Genomic DNA, 12,744 nt, shown 5'->3' with positions numbered 1-12,744 from the left:
GATTGGGATGCTGGAAATGTGCTGGATAGCATGGCCTAATGAATAGGCTAGAAAGCTAGGAATGTAGGTGAATACTGACTTACCTAAAACTGTTGGTGTCTGCATCCAAGCAAGAGGAATGCATACCCATCTGGCCACTGATTGGTTAGATCAATGCTATTTAGCCATCCACTAATGTGGACTAATTTTATAATATTGAGCATGGTCCAGAGATGCCAACACAGATTTGGGTGCATCTTGGCCATTCATGTCCGGGCCCAGCCTCCTGCTTCACTGCTTTGGACAGATATCAAAGGACATAATGTGACCATTCTACATGTTTCAGTGGAGCAGGTAAGTAAGGTTTTGGGTGCAAATAAATGACATTGGGTGGCGGACCTGTCACTGTGAGTGACCAAGTGATGGGAATTAAATTAAGGTGAAAAATACAGGTGAGTTGACATATCTGCTGGATGGTTATTCTCAGGGCTGGATTTACATAATGGGCGCCCCTAGGCCCACTGCCGTTCATCGCCCCTGTCCCCTCCCCTTTGTCTGTGCATATTTTCATCATCTGGACAGGAACAATTGAGATTGGCGCATCACCTGTGTTTTTGAACCAATGTGGGTGTGGTTGGGCAGCTTGCCGCCCCCTAAAATCCTGCCACCCTAGGCCTGGGCCTAGGTGGCCTTTCCACAAATCCGGGCCTGGTTATTCTGAAACCAGTGCATTATTCAGCTCACATCACAGAAATTGGCTTTCATTATTCTGTCTGCTCTAAAACTGCAACCCATTTGGCATTGGATTAGAGTGTATAGTAAGGAAACAGTGACAGAGTTTCCTTCTTGTGAGTCTGGGCTTCATAGATAAATCCTGGAAATCTGTGTGGTCTGATCCTGCTGTAGGTTCTGCTCTCCCTGGTGCTTCTGGGATTGTTTTATCCAAATAAGTTGCATGAGAAGGAAACACAAATGAAATGTTCAGAGCTGGGAAAGACTTCATTATCCAGTCCCTCGTGTCCAGGTCCAATAGTTTATGCCGAGGCCTATTTGCTTATCATCCTGCAGCCTCTCCGTATACACAGAGCCGAGTAAGCACTTAATTGACCAATCGCAATTTTTTTCTCTCTGCTTTTCCCCCCACAGGGGATGTTTTCCGAAATGCCCTTTCTCTGTCTTTTCTTTCTGCCGAGCGGCGAATCACAATGAGACGAGACGAGTCATTAACATAATTTGTACAAATAAATGTACATGGAACGAGGTGCTGGAATGGGAAACGGGCGCCGCTCGTTAATGTGGATATTGTGTTTGTTTCTGTATTTGTTTTTTGGTACATTTTATTATTTTTGTCTGTTGAACAGCTAAATGCCCCCCCCCCCAGCAGGGGTAAGAATAAAGGGGGATTCAATCAACACAAGGAGACTATTAATATGAAACAGTTTGTTACATTGTAGCGTCGCAATTTCCCCTGTGTCAGTAAAGGCCGGCTGCACTCTGTATGGCAGTTGGACTTTAATATGACTGGTTTGAGCAGGAATCAGTTTGTTAACTCATTGTCAACTGACCCCCATTGCCACAAGGTCCACCTGGTACAATTAATGGTTCTGTCTGTTAGTCTGGGACTCGCAGCATGAGTGAGGTGTTTGCAGCAGGGAGATAAAATGATGTTAGGTTGAGAGCACTCACGTCTACAGCATTAAATGAAGCAAAATAAAATAGTCTAATAGCCTGCAAGCAGGGTTGTAACTACAGAGGAAGCAGACCGTGTAAATTCGGCTGGCCTCTGGCAAATAAATTTGTGAATCTCATGCACATATTCACCGGCGTAATTTCGCCAGCATCAAATTTTTTTTTTGGCACGCATCTGAGAAGTCACTCGCGTCAAAATCGTTGCGCGTCAACACTATTCGGATGCCCATTGACTTTAACACCAGCTTGGATGCGGGCGTCAATTTCTGATTTTCGCATTTTTCTCGTGAAAATGTACGATGTTCAATATTTTTTAGTGAAACTTTGCGATTGCATGATTTTTCCACGCATTTTTCGTCATTTTGCTGGGAATTTGCGAATTTTGCGGCGAACCGAAATGGGAGAAATCCGCTCATCACTAATAGGGGCCCCATGAGGCCCTAATTCATATACAGTAGCAATAAATATTGGTAAAACAAGTCAACCGCTAGACATTTGGGGGCCTGAGAAATAATTTGCTGTGGGGCCCAGTAATATCTAGTTACACTGCTGTCTGCAAGGCTTATCTGGTCATACATAGTAACATAGTAACATAGTAAGTTAGGTTAAAAAAAAAAACCACGCGCCCATCAAGTTCAACTTTAAGACTATAAATAACCTGCCTAACTGCCAGTTGATCCAGAGGAAGGCAAAAGACCCCATCTGAAGTCCCTCCAATTTGCCTCAGAGGAGGAAAAAAATCCTTCCTGACTCCAAAATGGGACCAGTCCCTGGATCAACTTGGACTATGAGCTATCTCCCATATCCCTGTATTCCCTCACTTGCTAAACACCATCCAACCCCTTCTTATACCTATCTAATGTATCAGCCTGTACCACTGATTCAGGGAGACAATTCCACATCTTCACAGCTCTCACTGTAACAAACCCCTTCTGAATATTTAGGCGGAACCTCTTTTCTTCTAATCGGAATGGGTGACCTCGTGTCAGCTGGAAAGACCTACTGGTAAATAAAGCATTAGAGAGATTATTATATGACCCCCTTATATATTTATACATAGTTATCATATCACCCCTTAAGCGCCTCTTCTCCAGCGTGAACATCCCCAATTTGGCCAGTCTTTCCTCATAGCTAAGATTTTCAATACCTTTTACCAGCTTAGTTGCCCTTCTCTGTACCCTCTCTAATACAATAATGTCCTGTTTGAGTGTTGGAGACCAAAACTGTAATTCTTATCCGGAGGTGACAATGCCGTGGCCAAGGAGCGGCAGGCGCACAAGGCCGGTGTGGCGTTGGTGGTATAGTGGTGAGCATAGCTGCCTTCCAAGCAGTTGACCCGGGTTCGATTCCCGGCCAACGCACAGCTGAGTGCTTCTGGCACGGGCTGAGAGCCTTTTTCGAAAACGGGTTGTCGCCGCAGTGACCCGTAGGTGTCCTCACTTTGCAGCCATGCCTGCCAATGCAGGTTACAGGGCAAAAGCGCCTTGGCCCTGTTGTTGGGATCCTTTAGGCAACAACCATGCAGAGCTTGTCTGCATGACAGGTCGCGGAGTCTTTGCCGCGACCTGTATTGTCATAAGCAAAATTGTTATAAGCGGGTGTGGCTTGCATTGGGGGCGGGGGGGGAAAGGGGTTAATACCAAACAAAGTATGCTCCCGAACGGCAGGCGCAAACTCCTGGGAAAAACACTCATCCTTCGAGCCGGAATCGAACCAGCGACCTAAGGATTGCTTGGGCATGCCTACAGTCCTCCGCTCTGCCAGCTGAGCTATCGAAGGCAGGAGCGGCCGTGTCTGCTTCCAAAGAGCGCAGCGGGGTGTCTCTGGCAGCGCTCAAGAAGACTCTGGCTGCGGGAGGCTACGATGTGGACAAGAACAACAGCCGCCTCGGGGCAAGATGGTGGCACGAATCTAGGCTCGCAGCAAGTGGGGGCATAGAGGGCTCATACTTAAGATAACTATGTAGGCTACGTAGGCTACCTATGTAATCCAGTGAGAGGAAAAGTAATAGGCACGTTACCCTGAAACAAGTCATGGAGGAGTGAGTCCGCGTCGGACGGGACACCACGAGACACCACAAGCGGAGATAGAGATCGGTCACGTGATTGCGCTCCGGAGCGCCCCGGCCGCAGAGGAGAGTGGGACGAGCAGCGCAAAGCAGTCTACAGTGTCCGGTGAGGGACCGACATAGGAGCCGGCTGTCTAGAGGTCAGGGGCCTGAAGTTGCAGTCGGTTAGCCGAGAAGGTTCCGACAACTCTGGTGGAAGAAGAGAGCGTCCAAACTACTGGGCTTTAGAGAGTCGGAGCGGCAGCGTGAGAGGTCTACGGACGCGCAGAGAGTTAGCGGGCACAAAGTAAGAGATGGGCCAGGGTTTTGGAGGGGCGGCACGGCATTTGGGAGGGCTGGAAGGACTCTCGGGAAGAGCCTAATAGTCACATTGATACTCATACCGTGGCATAGTGTACGACCCATAGCCCTAGCCATACATATTAAACCCCCCGCCATAAAGGAAAAATACTGGGACTAAAAGGCTAGAGGGGTAAGCCTAAAGACACAGCAGCAGGACAATTTTACTCCTGTAAACATAGCGCTGCACTATCAGTGGAAGATACAAAGGGAAGAAACTAGAAGTGACCCCTAACACCCCACAATCTTAATTGTTGGCTCTCCACCCTTGCATGGTGATATAATACAGATATATTGAAACGAGAAACTAGATTGTATTACTAAACCAAAAATGGGAAAGCAGCGGAAGAAACCTGCTCCGGTCAAGATGACCGCATACTACCCTAAGGCGTCCGCTCTCCCAGGTCCGCGAACGCCGTCTCAAGATGGTGGCGATTCCACTGGCAATAGCCCAGTAAACCAAACACGGCAGACCCAAAAGCGGACAGAAAGGGTGGAGCACGTGGTGGATGAAACACCACTTACCGTGGCTTCGCTGAGGGAGTTACTGGCAGCACTCCGGACAGAGATACAAGGGGATTTCAGAGTAGTTCTCTCTTCACTACGTACTGAACTTACACAGGTGGGGGAACGTACTGATCATATAGAGCAGAAAATGGCAGAATTAGTCACCTCACATAATGAACTGATTGATGCAAACTGTGCCCTAGAAGAAGAAGTACAAGCTTTAACAGCTAAGATGGCTGATCTAGAAGACCGGAATAGGCGTAACAACCTTAGGCTAAGGGGCATTCCGGAATCAGTTCCTACCCAGGACCTAGATAAATATGCCAAGGCCATGATGGGTGAACTACTGCCAGACATTGCACAGGACCAGCTTTTGCTGGACAGGATTCATAGAATACCGCGAGCTCAAAACGCACCACCAGGGTCCCCCAGAGACACTATCATGAGAATTCATTTTTATCATGTCAAAGAGAAGCTACAACACAGCTTTAGACTAAAACAGGACATGCTGGAGAAATATTCAAAGCTACAATGCTTCTCGGACTTCTCCAGTGGAAAAGAAAAGATTTTATTAGCACTACAGCTGTGCTGAGACGCAACAACATTCCCTTATCGATGGCTATACCCAGCGAAATTAAGGATTACTAAAGATGATAATTTAGTCACTTTGAGCACAGCGGAACAGGCAGAGGGCTATTTGAAACAATGGGGCCTCCCCCCGGCAGTAGCAAGCCGCTCCAGTGAACAACTCCAGAAGAAGGCACACGTCCAGACGGAATGGGTGACCCAGACAAGACAAAGCAGGAGAAACCACAAGGCCCGGATCGATATAGAGGAAGCAGAATCAGGAAATTGAAAAAAAAAAAGTGGCCCGGTATCCTAGACAGGGAAAGAAAAATTACTTTCTACATAGATTATATCAAGATGACTTGACTATTTTTTCTATGCCCCCATGAGCCAGGATCTGACCCGGTAGAGTAGACATCTACCTACAACCCCCCCTAGAACTTCTTCAAGCCTGTTTCCAATTTCAGGGAACTTAGGGCAATTTCCCCAACAATCAGTACTAGTATAGTATTGCTGTAAATAGGATGTAAACATGATGGTATTGACAAATATGCATGTTTTTTTTTTCTTTCAAATTCTTCTTTAGTTTTTTCTCTTTCTTTTTTTCTTCTTTTTCTCTCCCATCAACCAATTACAACCAGCACGAGGTATTCCTCCTATTAACAGATAGCCACTGGGTAAGGATGCCAACAGGTCCTACTAAGTCGATGGAAGTATCAACATCTAGAGTTAACGCGTTGAAAGTGAGTAAGTTTACTTTTAAATCTACCGAGTTATCATTATGGGAATTAGAATTGTCTCACAAAATGTAAACGGGCTTAATAGCCCACAGAAACGTACAAAGTTGGCAAATTGGAGTAGGAAGCAAAAGGTTGATATACTGTTGTTACAAGAAACCCACTTTACGAGTCAAAAGCAGATACAATTTAATGCCAACTACTTTCCCACGCAATTATATGCCTCAAACACAGTTAAAAAAAATGGGGTTGCCATTTGGATAAACAAGAGCCTCCCACATCAAATATTATCCCAATTAATGGACCCCTTGGGAAGGTACCTCATTATTAATATCAAAATATTAGATCTAACCTACACCATTGCAAATATATATAGTCCTAACAAACGACAGGCGAAATTTTACAATATGGTATTTAGGAAAATAGATGAGGAACGAAGGGGGTATCTTATCATTGGAGGTGACTTCAATGTCCCCTTGCAATATGATATCGATACGAGCCTGTCGCGGTATGGTAGTAGTCCCCGGGACAGTTTATATCAAGCAAAGATTTTGAAAAAACATATGGCACAGAGAGCTCTTTTCGATGTCTGGAGAGTACAACACACAATGGAAAGGGATTATACTTTTTTTTCACATGCACGCGCTAAATATTCGCGAATAGGTTATTTCTTAGTGGACAAAATCATCCTTCAAGCTATAATTAAATCTGGGATAGGGGTTAGTACATGGGCAGACCATGCCCCGATAGACATAGATATCCAGCATAATAACAATTTGAGAGCACAATCGTATTGGCGTCTTAATGAATCCCTATTAAACCATCAAGTAAACATGGAACAGTGTAAAGTAGCATTAAGGGAATATTTTCATATAAATGATACTTCCACTGTTACTCAAGCGACTCTGTGGTGTGCGCATAAAGCCGTTATTAGAGGTCAATTAATAAAAATAGCGGCCACCACCAAAAGAAACAACGAAACTATTATGAAAGATCTCACACAACAGCTACAAGAGCTGGAGGCCAGGAATAAAGGCCAACCTACACAAGTAAGAACTAAACAGATACAAGAATTGAGACATCAAATACAATTTATAGAAAATAAGAAAGTTGAGTGGCAACTTCGGCGTCTTAATTTCAATAGATATACCAAAGGTAACAAAGCTACAAAGCTCCTGGCTAGTATTCTCAAAAAAAGACAAATCGCCCACTCTATAGCCCAAATAACCTCAAAGAAGGGCCAGGCAATTACCAATCCAAAGGAAATAGCAAATAGATTTGCAGAATATTATTCTTCTTTATATAACTTAAACCAGGACATTAACATTCCACAACCTACTGAAGAGGAAATACAGAAGTTCCTGAAAGCAGCTAACATTCCTCAACTCCAACCTTCTCAACTGCAGCGTCTTAACGCAGACATCACAGCAGGGGAGGTCAGGGCAGCTATAAAATCAGCCCCGGCTGGGAAAGCCCCGGGGCCGGATGGACTTACAAATGGGTACTATAAATGTTTTCAGGAAATTTTACTCCCTCATCTTGTCGACCTATTCAATCATATCCTACAGGGAGAAGCTTTCCCGGCAGAAATGCTAGCAGCAACGATATCAGTGATTCCCAAACCCGGGAAAGATCCGGTAGAATGTTCAAATTATAGACCTATATCATTATTGAACGTAGACCTGAAATTATTTGCTAAAGTGATAGCCTCTAGACTATCGGCAGTCCTGCCCTCCCTGCTTCATATGGATCAAGTAGGTTTTATGAAAGGTAGACATGGGCCAGATAACACCAGGAAAATCTTAGCACTAATAGAGACCATTAATATAAGAAGGGATCCCACAATATTGTGCAGTTTGGATGCCGAAAAGGCATTCAATAGGGTAAACTGGAAGAATTTGGAATTCACTTTACAACATTTTGGTTTTAACGGCCCTATCAAACATGCTATATTATCTCTTTACAACATTTTGGTTTTAACGGCCCTATCAAACATGCTATATTATCTCTTTATTCTAACACCACTGCACAAGTGAACAATATGGGCTTCCTTTCCAACAATTTTAAGATCTCGAATGGTACCAGACAAGGATGCCCCCTGTCCCCCCTTATTTTCAATCTAACATTGGAACCACTTGCCAGAACCATTCGGAAGGAGGATGAGGTTTCGGGTATCCGGGTGAACAACAGTGACTTTAAATTAGCGTTGTTTGCAGACGACATCATTCTTACATTAACCAAACCAGAGAGGTCACTACCAGCGGTAATAGAAATAATAAAAAGTTTCAGTGAAGTATCATACTATAAGTTAAATGAGATGAAGTCACAGATCCTCCCATTGGGACTGGCCCAAGAGGCTATAGAATGTTTAAAGGCAGAGTACAGATTCCAATGGCAAACACAAACAATTACATACTTGAGGGTTGAACTGAGTAGCTCGGTTTCTAAAACCTATATAGCCAACTACCCCAAATTACTTGCCACCACACAGGATTTGTTGAGAAAATGGTCACCGCTATATACATCAAGGCTGGGTAGAATGGCTACCATTAAAATGATGATCTTACCTAAATTTTTGTATATCTTTCGATCTTTACCAATAACAGTCCCAAGTTCCTTCTTTTGTAAACCACAACAAATGATCCAAAAGTATATTTGGGCGAATCATAAACCAAGAATTCAGCAGAAGTATTTGCAAAGAGCAACGGGAAAAGGTGGCTTCGGGGTGCCCAACTTAGAAACATACTATCAGGCTACAATTCTGGATCAAATGAGAGCGTGGAACCTTCCTAAGGAAAACCTGCATTGGCTTCAGCTGGAACAAAATTTCATTAAACCATCCACACTTAGAGGGCTAAGGTGGGCGCATCCTCAGGTTCTCACAACCCACCGCTCTATAGCCAATCACACCACAAATACTGCAATAAATGTATGGACTAAAATTAATGGAAGGACCTCCTTGATAGAATTTCCAGCATTAAGTGCGAACTTGGAGATGCTGGAAATGGCCATTCCCCATCTCAACTTATTGAATTGGCGAAAAAACCAATTGATAACTCTAGGTCAACTGTATGAAAACTCACTCTTGAAACCTTTTGATGAGGAATGAATTTAATATTCCAAAGCATGACTTCTATAAATATTTACAAATAAAACACTTTTTGAGCAGAACAAGAGATCTTTCACAAGCTCAAACTTCTAGATACGAGAAACTAGTTACCCAGAATCCACGGAGCAAGAAAGGAATAACTTTAATATATAAGCTATTGATGGAAGAATCTACAATAGAAAAACCTCCACAACTACGGAAGTGGGAACAGGAGCTAAATATGGAACTGGACATTCAACAGTGAATAAAAATGGCCAATATGGCATATAGATATTCAAAATGTACAAATCACATTGAAAATTCCAGGAAGATCTTTTACAGATGGTATAAAACTCCGAGTCTCCTACATAAATACTATCCAGGGACCTCTGACCAATGTTGGAGAGACTGTAAAAAGATTGGTAACTTATCTCACATCTGGTGGCATTGCCCAAAAATTTCAGCATTATGGAAAACCACAGAGACGATTTTGAAACAGGCTACCAAAATTCAGGTAATATTGACTCTACCATTAGCAGTTTTGAACTATGGGCTGGATACCTTCCCAAAATTAGTACAGCATTTTATATTTCATATTCTGACAGCAGTCAGACTATTAATACCAAAGTATTGGAAGACGGCTCAAGTTCCACAAAAACAGGAACTGATCTCACTAATTAATTCAAATTTAGGGTACGAGCAAATGTTGGTTGGTGAGTGTAGGGTAAAGAAGGAGTGTGGACACTCCAAATATCTGTGGGAGGAGTGGAAGAAAAGATACTACCTACATGTGGAGGAGCATATATAGAGGCCAAGATTGGCGTGTAAAGATGGGAGATCTATTTTTTCTTCTTAACTTTATCTTTTTAACGTTTCTAACTCTTTTTTTTTTTTTTTATCTTATTTTTTATTATTTTTTTTCTTTTCTTTTCAGTATATATATGCTTGTATTTTCTTCTATTTAAATATTTATACATATTTATATTATTATTATTAGTATAATAAAGAAGCATAGCTAGTAATACCCTCACATTGTTAGATGGTGGTACTGCAAAGTGCAAGGTAGGTGGAAGCCCACTGGGGAAATAATGTACACTTATTCACTATAACTCATTGTTAACAAAACAAAATCACACCAACCCCCTTAATCAGTATGGGTAAGGGGTTCTCACAATAACACTGGCAATGTCCCACACTAAGACAATAGCGTTGTTTTCTACACTACTAATGACACTTACACTATATAAAAAACACATGAAGTGGTTTTCTAATATTACATGGACATCAGTCCCTTACAATGATATGAAAATTCCTCCTTACATAAGCACCAGGGTTTCTTATTATTTAGTTATTTATTTTCAACACTGGAAGGGTATCACTTTGGAATATTGGTAGTAGCTACATGTCAACGTGGTCACGTAGTAACTTTTAATATTTTTTTTTTTTTTTTCCCCAGTGGACGGGGACCCGTCCTTATAATAGCAACACTAGCATAAGTCAATCTACACTCTCTCAATGGCTGTACATTGTGTCTTCTTTGAATATTGTTTTCTTTTTTCTCTTTTTTTTTTTTCCCTTTATTTTCTCGGGTTGATTATTTGTAAAGTGTCTAATGGTAAAATGTAAAACTTGTAAAAGTAATACAAATTTAAAAAAAACAAAAAAAAAAAACAAACAGCCGCCTCAAGCTGGCTCTCAAGGCTCTGGTCACGAAGGAGACCCTGCTCCAAGTCAAAGGCAGCGGAGCCTCCGGTTCCCTCAAGCTCAACAAGAAGCAGCTGCAGAGCAAGGACAAGGCCGCCAAGAAGAAGGCGCCGCTAGCAGCCAAAACCAAGAAACCGGCGGCAGCAGCCAAGAAGGCGCCAAAGTCTCCGAAAAAGCCCAAGAAAGTCTCCGCAGCCGCCAAGAGCCCGAAGAAGGTGAAGAAACCCGCAAAAGCGGCGCTAGCAGCAAAGAGCCCGAAAAAAAACAAAGCTGCCAAGCCCAAGAAGGCCACCAAGAGCCCCGCAAAAAAGACCGCCGTCAAGCCCAAAACTGCTGCTGCCAAAAGCCCCGCAAAGGCTAAAGTGGCCAAAGCCAAGAAAGCCGCCCCCAAGAAGAAATGAGCAGCTCGCTCGCTCGCTCACTAGTGGCCCATTCAACCAAAGGCTCTTTTAAGAGCCACCACATCCCCCTAAAAAGAGCAGCTTGTTGTCCTATAGCGACTCTCCTCTGCTTCTGCCTACCTACTATTTTTTCTTACTAACACGAGTATCCATCCGGCTCGTCGTCGTCGTCGTCGTCGTCGTAGTAGTCTACTGGTGCCACATGTCGCTCTTAACCAGCTCAGACACTGGGCGGAGCTTATTGTGTTCGGGGAGAGTCTCTTCTCCGTTAATAATCTTGACCGGCTCTCGTTGTCGGGAAAAAGCGTCTTTGAGGACAAACCTGCAATGAATTACACGCACTGCTGGTGCACTTGTTGCCACTTCTATCCTGTACTGCGAGGAATGTTGCGGAAATACCCCAGTGTAACAATGTGGCAAAGTGCCAGTGAAATCTTTCTAGAGAAGTAACAAACGGGTGAAAGAGGCAGAATAACAAAGACCTCAGCTGAGAGGCTCATTGGGGTGCCGCTGGGAAGGGGCTGCAAGCGGTTGGCGAGAAAGGAGTAGACGTAGCGGTTTGCTTTTGCCACAAACGTTGATCATAAATCAATAAAAAAAACCTGGATGAGTCAATGGACCGGCGGAGGCGATTAGGTAGCATAGAATTTCATGGCGGAATGCTGGAGAGAGAACGATATGATACTGGCCTGTAACCAGTTGAACGCAAACATTTTTTGGCGGGCTCTTCGACATTAACAGCAGCCGTGTTGAGTTCATATTCACATGCCAGCCGCTAGGGGAAAGGGGGGTGGTGTCGTCAGTCCTCGCAGTTCCCTATCAGGTCGTGTCATTCTGTATATGAAGGAGGACGAGAGCGTGGCCCTGCATACTTCAAAGCAATCTTTGAGCGTACAATCATGTCTGGAAGAGGCAAGGGCGGAAAGGGTCTGGGCAAAGGAGGCGCCAAGCGCCACAGGAAGGTGCTGCGGGATAACATCCAGGGCATCACCAAGCCCGCCATCCGCCGCCTGGCACGCAGAGGGGGAGTCAAGCGCATCTCCGGCCTCATCTACGAGGAGACTCGCGGGGTGCTCAAAGTTTTCCTGGAGAACGTTATCCGCGACGCGGTCACCTACACCGAGCACGCCAAGAGGAAGACCGTTACCGCTATGGATGTGGTGTATGCTCTGAAGCGCCAGGGACGCACTCTGTACGGATTCGGAGGTTAAAGGCTCGCCTCGGTTTTTTGTTTCCCCTCATCAAAACGGCCCTTTTAAGAGCCACCCACCTATTCCACAAAAGCGCTTGACTCCTTCCAATAGGTTACATCACCCTTCTACTAATCCTAAATCTTTCACCCAAAGCTCCAAGAGGGAACACGTGTATTGCCTTACACGGAGCAGCAGCAGACGGTCTCTCCTATTAAACTTATATTAAGTCTGACTCGATCTACCCTAATCATCAATCTAAGTTTTAGAGAGCGGAGCCCTCTAGAAACTTTATTCGCAAAAAAGAAAAAAGCTTTGGAGGGCTTTCCTTCCTTCGAACTGAGGCCATTTGTTAACACGGCAGCCTTTCCTAACGGATTTCATGGCTGACTTGAGACTTTTTCCCTTTTTTGTGTACCTATTTTATGAATAAACTTCATTTTTAGGCGGCCTCTGTCCAATATAAGCAGCGTGT

The 12,744-nt window shown here is 44.0% G+C and overlaps 2 protein-coding genes and 2 non-coding genes across 4 annotated transcripts; 3 read left to right on the top strand and 1 right to left on the bottom strand.

Annotated features, from left to right (window-relative positions):
- The first annotated feature begins 2,957 nt into the window (after nucleotides 1-2,957).
- trnag-ucc lies at nucleotides 2,958-3,029 on the top strand. The gene has a single exon. It is a non-coding gene; the product is annotated as a tRNA-Gly (tRNA).
- Nucleotides 3,030-3,361: 332 nt separating this feature from the next.
- Nucleotides 3,362-3,447, bottom strand: trnay-gua. The gene is given in 2 exon segments: nucleotides 3,362-3,397; nucleotides 3,411-3,447. It is a non-coding gene; the product is annotated as a tRNA-Tyr (tRNA).
- Nucleotides 3,448-6,293: 2,846 nt separating this feature from the next.
- Nucleotides 6,294-11,138, top strand: LOC108705992 (histone H1B-like). Its single transcript, XM_041587775.1, has 3 exons — nucleotides 6,294-6,394; nucleotides 8,029-8,136; nucleotides 10,653-11,138. Exons 1-3 carry the CDS (start codon nucleotides 6,294-6,296, stop codon nucleotides 11,077-11,079), a joined length of 636 nt encoding a protein of 211 aa, XP_041443709.1. The 3' UTR covers nucleotides 11,080-11,138.
- A 796-nt stretch (nucleotides 11,139-11,934) lies between these two features.
- Nucleotides 11,935-12,345, top strand: LOC121402263 (histone H4). The gene has a single exon (XM_041588867.1). It carries the CDS (start codon nucleotides 11,979-11,981, stop codon nucleotides 12,288-12,290), a length of 312 nt encoding a protein of 103 aa, XP_041444801.1. The 5' UTR covers nucleotides 11,935-11,978; the 3' UTR covers nucleotides 12,291-12,345.
- Nucleotides 12,346-12,744: the final 399 nt, after the last annotated feature.

The sequence above is a fragment of the Xenopus laevis genome, chromosome 3S (assembly GCF_017654675.1).
Source record: "Xenopus laevis strain J_2021 chromosome 3S, Xenopus_laevis_v10.1, whole genome shotgun sequence".
In the NCBI taxonomy this organism is placed as follows: Eukaryota; Metazoa; Chordata; class Amphibia; order Anura; family Pipidae; genus Xenopus; species Xenopus laevis.
The sequence above is the reverse complement of the archived record's forward strand: the minus strand, read 5'-3'. Positions and strand labels throughout refer to the sequence as shown.

What these genes read in the sequence shown, in the direction of transcription:
- LOC108705992 (XM_041587775.1), top strand. Translation starts at nt 6,294, where the DNA reads ATGGTATTTAGGAAAATAGATGAGGAACGAAGGGGGTATCTTATCATT. An exon ending in ATCGATACGAGCCTGTCGCG is followed by an intron (nt 6,395 to 8,028) that starts GTATGGTAGTAG and finishes ACCACTTGCCAG; the next exon opens with AACCATTCGGAAGGAGGATG. An exon ending in ACATTAACCAAACCAGAGAG is followed by an intron (nt 8,137 to 10,652) that starts GTCACTACCAGC and finishes AAAAACAAACAG; the next exon opens with CCGCCTCAAGCTGGCTCTCA.
- LOC121402263 (XM_041588867.1), top strand. Translation starts at nt 11,979, where the DNA reads ATGTCTGGAAGAGGCAAGGGCGGAAAGGGTCTGGGCAAAGGAGGCGCC.